The sequence below is a fragment of the Lactuca saligna genome, chromosome 5 (genome assembly GCF_052625555.1).
Source record: "Lactuca saligna cultivar CGN05327 chromosome 5, ASM5262555v1, whole genome shotgun sequence".
Taxonomy (NCBI): domain Eukaryota; kingdom Viridiplantae; phylum Streptophyta; class Magnoliopsida; order Asterales; family Asteraceae; genus Lactuca; species Lactuca saligna.
The window spans coordinates 297,848,759-297,864,405 of NC_136421.1; the positions used below are offsets into that span (position 1 = coordinate 297,848,759).

A 15,647-nucleotide genomic window follows, 5' to 3' on the forward strand; every position below is an offset into this window, starting at 1 on the left:
ACTATAGTTATACTGATCCCTCTTTTACATACATGTATTTTTACTGATATTGTTCTTTATTAAAAGATACTTCAGCACCAAAATGGTTGCACATGAAGAAAACATTCGTGGCTGTTTATTGTGAAATATAGTTCACACACACAAAAAAAAAAAAAAAAAAAAAAAGTAATTGCGGCTGTTATGACACCATGAGAATCAGAAGGATTAACGTTTGATCGGGCCTGCTTCTGGGTTGAACAGTAAAAGAAAAAGCATAAACAGTGGCATGAAAAGCTAGAACCTAATTATTTGAAGATGCAAGGTTTCATGCATGGCTACCTTCATTTATGATCTTTCGTTGATAAAGTAGAATGAATCAGCAGTAAGTTCGTGAAACAAAAGGAGAAGAATGGAGGCTATGCGTAGGAGGAGGAAAACTCACCCAATAGTCTTTGTTTACTGCTTCGATCCAAGGTCACACAAAACCATTGCGGACTCGAACGCATCCCACCTTCAAGGAGAAAGGTGGCCGGTTATTAGGGTGGAGGGACTGAGGGACAACACATGAGCCGTCGAGGTGACGGAACAAAGGAAAGAAGAGACTGCGTGATCGTTTCCTGATGGCATGGGGCTATGAAACAGATTTTACAACTTTGGTCCCTAAACTTCTGATCTCGTGCACCTTGTACCCCGAATTCTAAATTCCTTTCTAATCAAGTCTCCAACTTATACCTTCATCCCCTAGACTTTGTTATTACTTTTTATTAAAATCCCAATTTGATTATTTTATATTTTATTTTATTATGTTCTATTCTAAATAATCAAACACATTAGTTAGTGACTTTAAATCATTATTGATTATATCACTTAAGTCCCAATAAACCTTAAAATCCCGATTAATTTCTTTTTGTTTATTTAATTATGTATTAAACATATAATATCAAACCATAAACACATAAAGCTTATATATAATAAAGACTAACATCACTAACAGAAAGAATTTAGGTCGTTACAGTTCAACTCTAAGTTTTTCAACGCAATAATTCATTTGTGAGTTGTGACAATTGAACATCAGCATAGATGGATTTGGTATATGGATCATTCTAATAACTTTATGGTAAGTTCAAAACTTCCAGTAGATAGTCGATTGATGAGATTATATTACAAGTTGACTAAAAGGTTAACATTTATTATAGAGGGTCCTGTTAAATCGAATGTTAACCATAGTAAATTTGGTTTTGCACTCTTATTGTTCAATCCAAGAGAAGAATGTGCATCATTTATTCGTAATTACGAGGTGACAGATCCAAGATTTGTTGGTGGATGGCTATTGAGATTACAACATGTTTTATTATTATAAATGCAATTTGGTGTATTCTTTGAAGTTGACTACGATGAAACATTTGGTTATTGGTGTGGTTTTTGTGACTACATTGTGGATGTTACAGATGTTTCATGAAATTGATTGTCATGAAACATTTGGCTATTGTTTGAGAATTATTTTTTTCTTGACAAAATTGCAAAAATTGACCTTATGGTTTTTTATTTTATGTCGGTAAGGTCCGAAGTTTTGAAATATTTTAGATTTAGCCATTTTCAATAAGTTCTGTTATGCTTTTGATCTCTTTTCCGTTAACTTTAACAACTTGACTATTCATTTTTATAAAATGATAATTTTACCCATTTTTGCAATTTTGTCTTTTTACCAAACTACAAGGATCATTTTGACATACCTTCTTCTTAACTTTATTAAATCATGATATACTAATAAATATTATTTTTAATATATAATATTTATATATTAATAAATATTATTTTATTGGATTATTAATTACTTTTGTTAAGTTTATAATTTTTGATCGATTTTTATTGGATTATTATATATTAATAAATATTATTTTATTGAATTATTAATTTATTTTAGTTAATTTTTTATGTTTTTTATTAGAGTAATTTTTATGGATTATTATATATTAATAAATATTATTTTTAATATATAATATTTATATCCTAATAAATATTACATATTATTAATTTTCTTTTATTTAATATTTAAAATTTTTTGGGTTAATTCCTTTTTATTTAATTATGACTTTTAATTTATTATTTTCTACATACAATAAATAATACTTTATTGGATTATTAATTTATTTTCAATGTATAATATTAATTGTTTTTAATTTTGTTAGTTCCACTACAAAGTCATCGAAATACACAAAATTGTTTCTTCTCATCATCGAAAATGGTCAGGATCATCGTGAAACACCTTCATTGCAGGTAGCTTATAATAAAAAATAAAAAAAAAAACTCTAGGGACAACACCACTACCATCACCCGGTCACTACCATTACTTATAATGTTTACAAAGGTTTGTTATGCATTGTGTGAGATATGGAGGATAACAATGATTTTTTAAGAGGTTGTCGCAGCTGGCTACCGGTGGCATTGGGTGGAACATGTTGGTGGAGTTTTCGTCGGACCTCCGATGAAGGAGTTTGGCGGTGATCCCGGTGATTTTCGATGATGAGCTGCGTATTCTGGCGATTTTGTGGTATAACTAATAAATTAAAAATAATTAAAATTTAACAATGCAAATAAATTACCAATAAAATAATATTTATTATATAAAAGAAAATAATAAATTGAAAGTAAAAATCTAATAAAATAGCAAAAAAAAAAGTTAAAAATTAAATAAAAGAAATTAATAATCAAACAATATAATATTTATTAGGATATAGATATGATATATTAAAAAGAATGAATTTATTAATATATAGTAATCCAATAAAAAAGAATTACTCTAATTAAAAAGAAATTAATAAAAAAAATTAAAAATAAAATAAAATAATATTTATTAACATATAAATATTATATTAATATATAATAATCCAATAAAAAGTAACTAAAAAAATTAATAATTCAATAAAATAATATTTATAAATATATAAATATCACATATTAAAAATAACATTTATTAATATATAGTAATTCAATAAAATTAAAAGCAAGAAATGTAAAAATGATCCTTGTAGTTTGATAAAAAATCAAAACTATAGAAATATTCAATGAAGTTAAAAAATTAATAATTAAACAGTTAAGTTAACGGGAGTAAGACCAAAATAACAACATATTTTATTGAAAATAACTTAATATGTAACTAAAATAGTTTTAAACATCAAACATATAAAATACGAAGCCACTTAGAATATTTTTACAATTTTGTTTTGAATCTTATTTTATTTATTTATTTATTTTTACTTTTGCTACTTTTATAGTATTCGGCGGTTCAAGAGAGTTTAATTAAAGTTGTGTTGTTTAAATATGATTTGTTGATGATGAAACAAAACAATGATTAGAAACTTTGATATGGAGAAAGTAAGAAGTGGGCAACTAAAAACAAATGGTGTCTAAGAAAAGGATGGGAGACAACTTCATCCTATCCAATCATTAATGCTTCCATGGTCCAATCACTTTTCTTACGAATGTCAATAATATTTTATTTTGCTTTGTTTTTGTTTTGTTCCTCTATATACAGTTGATCATATTACATAAGTATTTTTTATATATCATAAGGTTGACACTTTTAGTTTGAATAAAATAAAAAGAAAAAGAAAGAGAAAAAAAAATTTCAAGACTTAACTAGTAACATCGTATAATGTTTTAATGGGCATATATATTTATCAAAGTAAACTTATCGTATATGTATTATCTTCTTGTTTGATGCCTTTTGTTGTAAGATTTGTACAATAATTAACGGCGCCCATCTGCTGATTTTAAATGCCTTATATAATAATAATAATAATAATAATAAAACATTTATATATAATTTTTTTATACAAATAAAAATCTTCATAAGTGGATATTTGTTATAAAATTAGTTAAAACAAAAATTATCATCGATTCGTCACTAATATGTCAATCCATCATAATCTCTCACTAATATTTATGTAAGTCAAAAAAAAATTGAGCCTCATAAACAACATGCCCTTGTGGAGTGGTACATCTGACACATGCTCATGGTCCGTCCTAATAAATAAAAAAATTGATGCACAACTTTGTTGTTATATAAAACTTGTGTGTACTTAAAAATCGCAAAATTGTTTTAATTCAAAGAAAAATCCCCCAGTATAAAGGGTTTTTTATTGTGATATATGTAGTGAAGAACATCTTTTGTTTCTTTTGAAATTTTAGGAAATCTACATGTGATGAACAAGTTGTGACTTGAGGTGTTGATATTAGATAATGTTCACATGTGCGGCCTAAGTAAGATCCCTTTTGAAGAATAGATATCGGAAAATAGCAAATGTGGAGCTTACTTCATGTGAAAGTTACTTTGGCACCAATGGTGTGTTAGTGTTATAAAATTTGGGGTGTGATATCCTATGGCCTCTCCACTTTCATTTTTGTTTTTATTATCAATCTTATGAGATGAGATATATGATAGGATGTGTATATGAATTCCCATTCCCATTCCCATTATTGTCTTATTTTGTTTTCTAGTGTTATTCATTCACATCATCCAACTTTTGGACACACATTGAGATGCTAATGATTGTTTTAATGTGGCATGATTTTGACACCGTGTATTATTGCACAAAGTGAGTTGGGCATTATACCTTGTTTTCTTTTAAAGTTCATCATGGGGTGAATTTACAAAGTTGGCTAGTAAATTGTCGGCATAGTTTTGTTGATTTGTTCCATGCATAAGATGAACTAGATTATGAAACTACAAATGCTCATGTTGTTTTTCATATTCGCAAGTTTAGTCTCAATTTTTCATTTTTTATTTTTATTTTTTTAGGAATGGTCCATATGGTTCTGAATTCTTGTATGGTTGGTCAATTCTTGTATGGTTGGTCCCTTATCATATAAATGAAATTACTACTTTCTATAATTTATTATATAATTTTTAATTAAAACATAATTCAACTCCATTCGCTTACTACATTCCAGAATTTATTTTATAATTTTTAATTAAAACAAAATTCAACTCTATTCGTCTGTCTATCAAATGGGTGGTGAATTGGAAGTGAATACAAGATTCTAAGCACCAACTTTGATCATCGACATCTTCCGACTACCATCACGCTCCGGTAGCCGAAATCGACAAAAACCGCATGTCATGACACATACACCATTTCTTCCATCTCCTTCTCACTTCCTTTCATGATTTCTCTTCTTTTCCTATTCTGTCTCTCTCGTGCTCTCTGATTTAATCGAACATACGCAAAAACAATGACAAAGCTTGAATTTTTTAATCAAATTCATAATCCTCAATTCAATTTTATGCCTTCAGTTTGATTAGTTCGAATTCAAAAGGTTCTTCATGATTTTAGTGGGAACTTCATGATTTGAGTTCAATTTCAATGGATTCTTCATCATTTCAGTGTTTTCTACACTCATAATTTTAAAGTTTTAGTAGGGAAAGGACATCTAGAAGCTAAAATGTGTGGGTTCTTCCATTTCAATGGGATCTTCACCATTAGAGAGAGAGAGAGAGAGAGAGAGAGAGAGAGAGAGAGAGAGAGAGAGAGAGAGAGAGAGAGAGAGAGAGAGAGAGAGAGAGAGAGAGAGAGAGAGACTCATCAAGATGTGGATCTTGACTAGGATAGAGAGATCCATGTTTTTTTTATTATATATATATATATATATATATATATATATATATATATATATATATATATATATATATATATATATATATATATATGTCATTTTTATGGGTAAGAAACCAACCACACAAGAAATTTAAATCACATGATCATGTGGCGGAAAAAAATTAGGGAGTAAATTTTCAAATTTCAGAAGCTATATAGACCAACTATCAATTATACCCACCACTAATCACTATAGTAGTGGGTGTCACGTCGTCAACACACTCTCAAACACTAACCATAGGATACCTACCACTAAACATATCATTCCACCTCATTTTTTTAAGAAAATCTATAGAAAAATCCTAAATTTTTGGGAAAAGTTTCAATAAAGTCATTTTTTTTAACAGAAAACTTCTATTATTTTAAGAAAATAAAATAATCTATCATTTACTGGTCAAATATAAAAAATAATTTTTTTGTTAATTTAGACAAAATGTTAAATAGTCGGAAATTTTCTGTTAAAAAAATTTTTTAGGACCTTATTGAAACTTTTCCCAAAAGTTTGAGATTTTTTTATAAATTTTCCTTTTTTAAATGAAAAAAAAACATAAAAATCATATATAACTTTTTTAAAAATACTTGTTTTCATTAATTTAAAATCTCAAATTACATTAATTAAATTTTTAAAAAAATAAAAATAAAAATTACATTAATTAAAATAAAAAATAAAAAAATAAAAAACCTAAAATTACCAAGCTTAACTTAAAAAAATATCTCTATTCCTACGTCGGACACGAATAGACTCCATCACGAGAAATTGCTCCAAATCTTCGACTTCGAGGTCGTCCGCTTTCATTTTAAAGATTTTCATTTCAATTTTTGTTTGAATCATCGATTGTGTTTCTAAATTTTTTTGTTTTACCCGACTCAGCATCTCCGCCTTCTTTTCTTAAACGTACACATAACGATCAAATTTCTCCCAAAATTGATCCATAACACCAGATCCCAAAACCGTTGAAGCCGCTTTTTTTGCTTTATTTCTTCCAACGGATCGACGAAAAGGTTGTTCGTCTTCAAGATCGAGCGGATCATCGTTGATGTCGAAATGTGTTCGCCCGTCCAATTGTTGAGACGTTGCATCATGGTTTCTTGAACGCTTTGAACCGGAAAATTGTGAATTTCCTTCCGTTTGCTCTTTCTATTTCGGAGCATCTTTCAACTTTAGCCAATGTTTTACATACAAAAAAGTTTTGCGGGTTCGCGTTATTTTTTCAAATTGGTCCAAAGCCGCCTTGAAGACATCAAAATCGTTTGTCCTGCTTTTTCGTATGTTTAGGATGTTGTAAATTTCTCCAAATTCGGTGCATTTTAGTCGAATATCACGCCATTTAGAGCTAATTTGATCGGGATTTCGGTTTTCACTTCCCATTAGCTCATAAAACACCACACGAACTTTCTCCCAAAACAACTGAACGTTTGACTATCGTCTTCGATTGGGTCTTGGGAAACCGAAATCCATGTCTCAACTAGCTTTTCTTTTTCAGCTTTTGTCTATGGGACCCTTTCTTGGTGGTGTTGAGTCGAACCGTTTTTTTTTTTTTTTTTTCTTTTTAGGTTGAAGTGGTGGTGAATGTTGAATTTCCGAAACAAAATCCGATAAATGAAGGGGTTGTGATGATTGTGATTGGAATTGTTCTTGGAGTAGTTGTTGGAATTGTTGGAAAGTTTGACATTGTTAAAAGTTGTTCCTGTTGGAAGCCAGAAAAGCTTTATATTGTTGTTGGAAAAGTGTAATTCGTTGGTTAGGGAAACTGATTTAAAGCAAATTGACAAAATCACCTTACAGTGATTCCATGGTCGGGAATTAGCAAGAGGTTATCTCTAATGCAAAAGTGTTATCGGGTATGCGATTTTTATAGTTTGGATGGGTGTTTTGGTTAGAATCCATGGTTTTGGTTGTAAATATGTTGTCTATTTTGTGTATAGAGTAAGAAAAGAATAGTTTAAGAAATAAGGTTTAGAATGGGGTATTTATAGGTGAAAATGGTATGTAAAAAAATTTATTTAAAAAAAAAAAATTTAATTATTTTGGCCGATCAACGGCTAGTCAAATGGTCAAGGAAGTACTCGAGCTCTATTGGGCGTTTGGTTTCGTCATCCGGAGAACATTGCACCACGACAGACCGGGAAGTGTGCACGGCCGTGGTCATGGTCCAGCTCAACCAGACAACCACGAGCCTTCTCGTGCCAAGTATATCGGTTGGCCTTATGTAATTTAGTCACGATACAGTTAAGGTATGAATTATGATAGATATATCATTTTAAGAAACATGATACTGATTATAATCTTGGTATGTTATAATGTTAGCATTAGGGAAAGATCATGTTAAACCAAATATCACAAATCATGTTGGTGAACATAACCTTATAGAGGTAATAAGATGTTCACTTACATTGTACATGAAACCATTCAAGCTTTCACTCATACTTCATGTCACCACATTCATCTAAAGTTGTTATTAAGAAATTGGAACATAGTGTTTCACCCGAATCAAGTTGTTCTACTTCAATTCAATTTTATAACATCATATTACCTTAATCATGCTAACTTTGAGGCTTCAATTGTGTTTCAAAAATCAAAACTATCATAAGTATAGAGAGTTGAAAACTAGTGAAATTTATCAGTACTAGGGTGTATGTATTAATTGTGTTTCTAACATGATTACCGATTATGTGCAGCAGCAGCTGTACTACTTCTTGTTGACTTGACACGCGCCTTCCTCCCCTGTAATTACCCAAAATAACATCATACTTTGATTTATACTATTTTTTTAAATAATGAAGTATTATATATGAATATATGATTACCTTCCCCATGCATTTTTCCAAATGAGGAGCGAATCTTCCAGCAACAATAGCTCTACCACAGTTCATGCAATCGAATATTTCAGTGGCTACAGGAGGATGAGTTTGACCAAAAATGTCAACAACATATTTGCTATTTGTTTCACTATTGCTTGGATCTGCTACTCTTGCCCTAGCTTGTGCTGATAGCCTTAGTTCTTCTTCTTCATCATCTAGATTTCGGTCAAGTCCCAATCTTGCAATTCGGTGACACTCAGATGAAACATCCATGATTATAGAGCCTAGAAGTTCATCAAACAAATGAGATGCAAGCTGCATAAACAAAATCCCACCTTCGTAAATGTTACTCATAATCATGATTCTCAAAGGCAAGAGCTATATTGCAAAATGCAAACCCATGTATCCTAGATTTGGAACTTTGATGATGAACGTAAATTTTGAGACACCCAAATACGTATTGAAATAAGTATTCGAGATACGAAAATTGAAGAAACCTGTGTATTCTCAGCCGGGGAAGACATGATTCTTGACAACCAGAGTGTTCGGTACCTAATAATAATCATAGAGTGTTGATTAGAAAAATTAGTACCAATTAATCGAAAAACGTACACAGATCCGAGAATTAGGGTTTGCTCATCAGCAATCGTACGATAAAAGCAACAAACACAGTTTAGGGATTCAATTATAAACCTAGAAAATACTCCGTGGAATCATACCGAATACCAGAAACTACGAAGATATCAATAAAAACCAGTAAGAAATTCTGATTAACTCAAACTTGATCAAAAGACGCTAAGATTAATCAAGCAGTTGGAGGTACAATGGAATTAGCAATATATAACGGAAATCATTAACGCGAGTGATATAGACAACATACCTTAAAAGAAGTCGCTCGGAAAGCAAATGGTGGGGATTTCGCCGGGATAATCAATTTGATGGTGGCAGAGGAGAACGGGAGGAGACGGAGTGAGGGGAGAATTACGGGTTATGGATCGGGAAAAGGTCCGATTCGTATTAATTTTTGTTGTCTGCGAAAAAGATTTTTTGTATCTAGAAAAACAAAAAATGACAGCTGTGGGATTTGAACCCACGCCCTTTCGGACCAGAGCCTAAATCTGGCGCCTTAGACCACTCGGCCAAACTGTCAGATGGTATTCATTTGTAAAAGAAAGTATATTACATTAGCCGTTGGTATCATCGTGAAAAAAAAACTAATTAAACGCATATTCTTCTCATTGTTAAATATTTTTGTTACAAAACTAATTAGGATGCATCCATTTTCTATAAAGTCTATACGAAAATAGATATGAAAATATCAACATGTGCATGTACCCAGTTCGATATGGCAATTTAAATATGCTTATATGTACAAATATTTAATTACTCTAATTTCTATATATTAAAACTAGGTATATTCATAAAAAGTGGCATTTTAAAGTTTGCAATATTTTAAATAATCTTCTCTAATAAATAAAAGTTTTTTTTTTTTTTTTTGTCACTTGTCAAACTCTCCTTCAATTTGTCAAATGTCATTTTGTGGTTATTTTGAATTATTTTTTTTCTACGTGTCATTTTAGGGAAAATTACAGAAAAACCCAACCTTTTATCATATTACATTCAAAAAAACTCTTATATTATATTTACCTTCACAAAAGCCCTTACATTATAAAATACCTTTCATAAAAACCCAAATAACCCGTTACATTACTTGATGACCGGATGACCTATCATAAAGAAAAGACCCACGTGAATAAACTTAAAACCCCCCTTTTATGCATTGATAATAACTTACAGTCGATTAAAACCAAATCAAAACATAAGGAATTAGGGTTTGTCCCATCTCACTACTTCATCTCTCTACTTCGATTTCAACAGAAAAATATTTTAGGATCGTATGAAATTTAAGAAGGAAGGTGATCAATCCCAACCACTAGTTTGTTTCTCTGTTAAAAAGGGTGTACTTGAATGCGATCGTGAATGACAACAAGGAAGCAGTAGCTGCACTTCACACACGAATCAATGGCTTCTTCTTCATCATCTTCAAAATATAGATGCAGGTCGGTAAAACAACTGAAAGAAAAAGAAGATTTAGATCGTTGTGGTTGTGGTTACGAATCCAGAATGTGGATTTCAACTACGACTAAGAACCCTAAAAGATGGTTTTACAAGTGCCCTTATTGGGTAAGTTCATAAATAGATGAAATAAAAATGTTTTAGCTTCTTTTTTACTTACTTTCTAACTCACTGCTCAAGGTTCAAGTGAATATTGCAAGTATTTTAACTTGATTGACCCGGAGTTGAATGGGTACTATAAAGAAGAAATGAATAAGCTTATTGCTGAATCAAAGTTGAATGGGTACTATAAAGAAGAAAGGAATAAGCTTATTGTAGAATTAAAGGGAATGAAGGCAAATCTTGAAGTGTTAGAGAAGGGAAAGAAGCCAAATATTGAAGTGTTTGAGAAGAAGAACAATAGTTTCAAAGTAATTGTTAGCTTATTAGCATTTGTGTTTGTTGTACTCATTATCAATTGGTTTGCAATTAGTGTTTTCAGGGATTAAGTGTTGTATCTAATGGTTGTTGAAATATTAAATTTAGGAAGTAGGTTTCTTACTGTTTGTTGATGTTAAATATCATACTATTAGTAGTCTTTATTGCTTTTGTTGTGTTGTAAGGGTATGTAGTTTTTGTTGTACTCATACAAAGTTTGTTGTGAAAATAGTTCATGTTTTTAACAAAAGTTCTATAAGGGCAATTTAGTATACAAGCTTGTTGATCACAATTATAGTCCCTCTTTTGTGCAGATTCAAAATGAAATAGGCTTGTCTATCACAATTATGGTTCCTGTATACAGATCAAATATTAAGAAAAGAAATGGTCCAGGAACATAAGTGATGCTTTTGTTGATCTGTTCAATACTCAAGACGAGCAAACATGACATATATTATATGCATACTGTATTTCAAACATATGGTCCCTGTTGGCGTTTTTTTAATACAAAAATGGTCCTTGTCGGCATTTTTTTTTTTACAAAAATGGTCTCCGTCAACTTTTTTTTTTAACAAAATGGTCCCGATAAGAAATTTCTTCTACAAACATATATGTAAGCACAAACAAATTGCATTAAGATAACAAAATGACCCTTACAAAGTGCAGAAACATTGCATTGAGTTTTCAAAAAGGCTACTACTAATTGCATAAATACTGCATAGTGTTTTAAATGCAAAAGGTTTTTTAAACATTGCCCACTATACAAAAAGGGCTATTAATTCCACCTACTAAATCTTTCTTGTTTTCATAATTTCAATATTAGTTTGGTATGATGTTCCAAAAATCTTCAGAATCTTCCTCATCTCTCACCGGAACCTCTTGAAGATCACCATCTGCATCATATTGCGTCTCAGGGACACAAGTTTGTGTTTGACTGTTAGGCACTCCTTCATCATCATAAATAACATGTTCGTTTTCATTTTCTACATAGAAAACTAAAGATTAAAAAAAACCTCCATAAATAACATGTTTTGTTTTAAGGTGTAGACAACTTACCCATATAATGATCCACAAAATCATCATCGTCATTTATTATAACTCTCACACCTCCTCCTCTATCTCCAGCCCGTCCTCTATTTCCTCCTCTACTTCCTCTTCCACATTTTATACGATCATCAAAATCGTCATTTCTAGGCCTTCCGGTCGGTCTTTTTGGCTTGGGAGGGGGTAGTTGTTTCTCATTCTTGCATGTTCTAGCATTATGGCCAATTTGTAAACAAATACGACAAGTTTCTGGCCTCCCTGCATTTGAAACAGTTGGATACTTGGATTTGTTTTCAATCTCATGTCTCTTCCTTTTAATAGTAGGTCTGCTTGGCATCCTCCTTTCTTTTGGTGGCAAAGGCTTTTTGTAAGGTGTTTTTGGCCACATTTTACTTCCATTCATGGGATTGATTGTCTTGGTATATGCTGCTATGAATTTATCCTTACTAAACCATGTACTCAAATAATCTTTAGGATCAATGTGGCAATAGTTCAATGCTGCACCAGCATGTACACAAGGAATGTCGGATAATTACCATAGCTTGCAACTACAGTAGTGTGCATTTAAGTCAACCTTGTATGCATCGTATCCATTTCTTATTTCAAACACACTTCCTCCAGCAGGGTAGACTAGCCAATTTCTACAATATAAGAAAAATGTGATAATAATTATTTAAGAAAACAAACTTAAAAACCAATCATATTTCAAATAATTTATGGTATTAATTACCTCATGTTTGTATGGAAATAATTCATTTTTTTACTTATATTTGGACAAATTTCCTTTTCCCATGTTTTTGCTTTGCTTGACATAACTTCAAACCGCTCCATGCAATATAATCTAATTCCCTCTAACATCGTAAGTAATGGTTTTCTTCTTGCTTCCACAATCACAGAGTTGAAAGACTCTGAAATCCCATTCTCAACTGCCCCGCAAGCCCTATCAACTTCAAAAAATGCCCTAGACCATGTATTAGGATCCCTTTTTTTGTTAGATGGTCATAAGCTTCTTGGCTAAACTTTCTTAATTCTTCCATGTTACTCTTAAAGCCTTCTTTTGTGGTTGACATGCAACATCGCCAAAACATCTTCTTATACATCTCACCATTGAAGTTCTTCCTAAAATTCGCATAAATATGTCGTGCACATTGTCTGTGTTTAGCATATGACATTAGTTCCTTCACACTTTCAACAAGCCCCTGTTTTGGACACATTAAAAATAATAATATTTTTTTACTGTTTTTGTACAGATTGAAAAAAAAAACTTTTTTTTTTTTTGTTTTTTTACTGTTTTGGACAGATTGAAAATAAAACTTATTATTATTATTATTATTATTATTATTATTATTATTATTATTATTATTATTATTATTATTGTTTTCACTATTTTTGAACAACCTTGAAGTACCTCTTGACAGAAATTTTAATGTTTGTAAAAAATACCTTATGTTGGTCTGAAATCAAAGTAAGACCTCTTCCTTGTTCAAAACAAATGTCTGCACCTAACAGTTCAACGAACCACTTCCAGTTGTCTTTGTTTTCAACGTTTACAACGGCCCAAGCTATGAGATAAATTTCATCGTTTGCATCTCTTCCGATTGCAGATAATAGCTCTCCTTTAACTCGTCCCTTCAAGAAACAACCATCCAATCCAATTACCCGACGACAACTGTTGTTCCAACCATCTTTTAAGGCTTTAAAGCAAATGCAGATACATTGAAAATAATTGCCATTCGGATTACTTTTTACTCCAATATTTACGGTACTACCCGGATTTGACCTAAGAATTTCTTGGCCATAATCCAAAACTTTTGCATAATGGTCTGACAGTTTCCCCTCGATTAAAAATAATGCCTTAGCTCGTGCCCTTTGACACTGTGGAGTATTTACCTTGCAAGAAAATTTCCTTTGAATATAAGCTTTCAGTTCTCTTATTTTCATTGTGGGATTTTTATCATCTCATCCACATAATGTTTAGCAATCCAGGAGGGAGTAACAAGAGTCCCAAACTCGAAACTTCTACAACATCTATAATTATCATTCAAAGATTTAACTTGGAAAGTTGTTTCATTTCCAATCCAAGAAGCATACAACCTATACGGGCACTTTTTTTGTTATTTTCTTTCCCACAAACTACTAATATCCTATCATGATCACTTTTAGCAAAACGTAACTGAAACCCATTTGCCACAACGTAGTTTCTAACACAAAATTTTAGTTGTTCCGGACTCTCGTACTTTTCTCCCAATTCAGGTTTCATCTTTCTCCAATCAACCGAAGCGTTGTGAATATTATATTCGACCCCGATTTCTTCGTTTTCTCCATCCGCATTCCAGTTGTGTTTTCCAAATTGTAAATCATCATCATCATATGGCTCTTCTTCATATTCATCTCCTCGATACAATTTTCCTATTTCAGCATCTTCTTTATGACGAGGGCATAACAAATACAAAAAAGGATCATATGTGGTTTTTGTCATACTTGTGTCAACATCTTCCTCAAAATGGGCATCTATAAACATATCATCTTCTATATCAAGACATAATGACCCTATAGAATATGTATCTGTAGAAGACTCAACATATTCCTCGTCTTCACTATCAGTGTTTCCTTCTTCACTCAAGTAAAATACTGAAGATGAAGCCATGTTCACTGATTGGTGATTAATACTCACTACAAATACAAGAAATCACTGATTAAGAACAAAAAATACAAAATAATGACACCTATTTGACGACCAAAAAAACATTATCATATTTTCTTCACTCAAATTAATACCCACTGCAAATACCATTACCACTTATTAAAGACCAAAAGAAACCTACTACTAATTTCAAGGCAATAAAAAAATTATCATGTTTTCTTATGAAAAACATAACCCTACCATTGATTTCGAGACATATAAAAGAACATTTATCACGTTTTTGTGTGTAACGTATCTAGAAGATATCATACTCCTGCCATTAAACCAAAAATATAAAATGGCATGTGTTTACCTGTTGAGAGATGTAGCTTATGGAGCTTTGTCTTGTTCCTGAGAGACAAACCAGATGAGAGAGGCAAACGACAGAAACCCTATGTCTAATTGTGTGTAACGTATCTAGAAGATATCATACTCCTGCCATTAAACCAAAAATATAAAATGGCATGTGTTTACCTGTTGAGAGATGTAGCTTATGGAGCTTTGTCTTGTTCCTGAGAGACAAACCAGATGAGAGAGGCAAACGATAGAAACCCTATGTCTAACTCTGTAACATCCCAATTTTCAAGGCCAGAATTTCATTTTAATATATAAAAATTTAGAAAACATTTATAAGAAACATCATAGTTTCACATCATATCATAAAACCATATTCACATGTCTCAAAAAGCATTTCATGAAGTAGTAATAATGTCAGAGTACAATCCCGAGAATCTTATGATGTGGAAATCCTGTGTGTGTGTGTGTGATGTGCTAATACCGCGCCAGCTCCTTCCGCTTTGTTGAAGATGTACCTGAAAACAAAACTGAAATTGTAAGCACAAAGCTTAGTGAGTTCCCCACATCATACCACATACCATACATAACACATACTGAATAACATAACTGGGTACTAACTACCCGTTCGGTCCTGTCGACCGGTACTTTGCCTAGCATATCTGGGTGCTGGCCTCCCTTTTAATCCTGTTGAG

General features: G+C 31.5%; 2 protein-coding genes and 1 non-coding gene across 4 annotated transcripts; all 3 read right to left on the minus strand.

Annotated features, from left to right (window-relative positions):
• Window positions 1–7,962: 7,962 nt before the first annotated feature.
• LOC145048309 (SAGA-associated factor-like protein) lies at window positions 7,963–9,485 on the minus strand. 2 transcript variants are annotated; one of them, XM_078996771.1, is made up of 4 exons: window positions 9,319–9,485; window positions 8,936–8,990; window positions 8,445–8,722; window positions 7,963–8,361 (listed from the first exon to the last, which is right to left on the minus strand). In XM_078996771.1, the coding sequence occupies exons 3-4, from the start codon at window positions 8,709–8,711 to the stop codon at window positions 8,299–8,301; spliced, it is 330 nt and encodes a 109-aa protein (XP_078852897.1). In that variant the 5' UTR covers window positions 8,712–8,722; window positions 8,936–8,990; window positions 9,319–9,485; the 3' UTR covers window positions 7,963–8,298. The 2 variants fall into 2 exon arrangements, with proteins under 2 accessions (XP_078852897.1, XP_078852896.1); XM_078996770.1 differs by having other exon boundaries at window positions 8,445–8,753; window positions 9,319–9,483.
• Window positions 9,486–9,507: 22 nt separating this feature from the next.
• On the minus strand, window positions 9,508–9,587 carry TRNAL-UAG (transfer RNA leucine (anticodon UAG)). Its single transcript has one exon. It is a non-coding gene; the product is annotated as a tRNA-Leu (tRNA).
• Window positions 9,588–12,865: 3,278 nt separating this feature from the next.
• On the minus strand, window positions 12,866–13,916 carry LOC145046922 (uncharacterized). Its single transcript, XM_078995187.1, has 2 exons — window positions 13,419–13,916; window positions 12,866–13,174 (listed from the first exon to the last, which is right to left on the minus strand). Exons 1-2 carry the CDS (start codon window positions 13,914–13,916, stop codon window positions 12,866–12,868), a joined length of 807 nt encoding a protein of 268 aa, XP_078851313.1.
• Window positions 13,917–15,647: the final 1,731 nt, after the last annotated feature.

Bases quoted from the DNA above. Each gene is read 5' to 3' on its own strand.
- LOC145046922 (XM_078995187.1), bottom strand. From the start codon at position 13,916: ATGAAAATAAGAGAACTGAAAGCTTATATTCAAAGGAAATTTTCTTGC. The intron at 13,175-13,418 runs GTATTTTTTACA...TGTCCAAAACAG, and splicing joins TGATTTCAGACCAACATAAG to GGGCTTGTTGAAAGTGTGAA.
- LOC145048309 (XM_078996770.1), bottom strand. From the start codon at position 8,962: ATGTCTTCCCCGGCTGAGAATACACAG. The intron at 8,754-8,935 runs GTTTCTTCAATT...TTGTTTATGCAG, and splicing joins CCCCGGCTGAGAATACACAG to CTTGCATCTCATTTGTTTGA. The intron at 8,362-8,444 runs GTAATCATATAT...GGGTAATTACAG, and splicing joins TGGAAAAATGCATGGGGAAG to GGGAGGAAGGCGCGTGTCAA.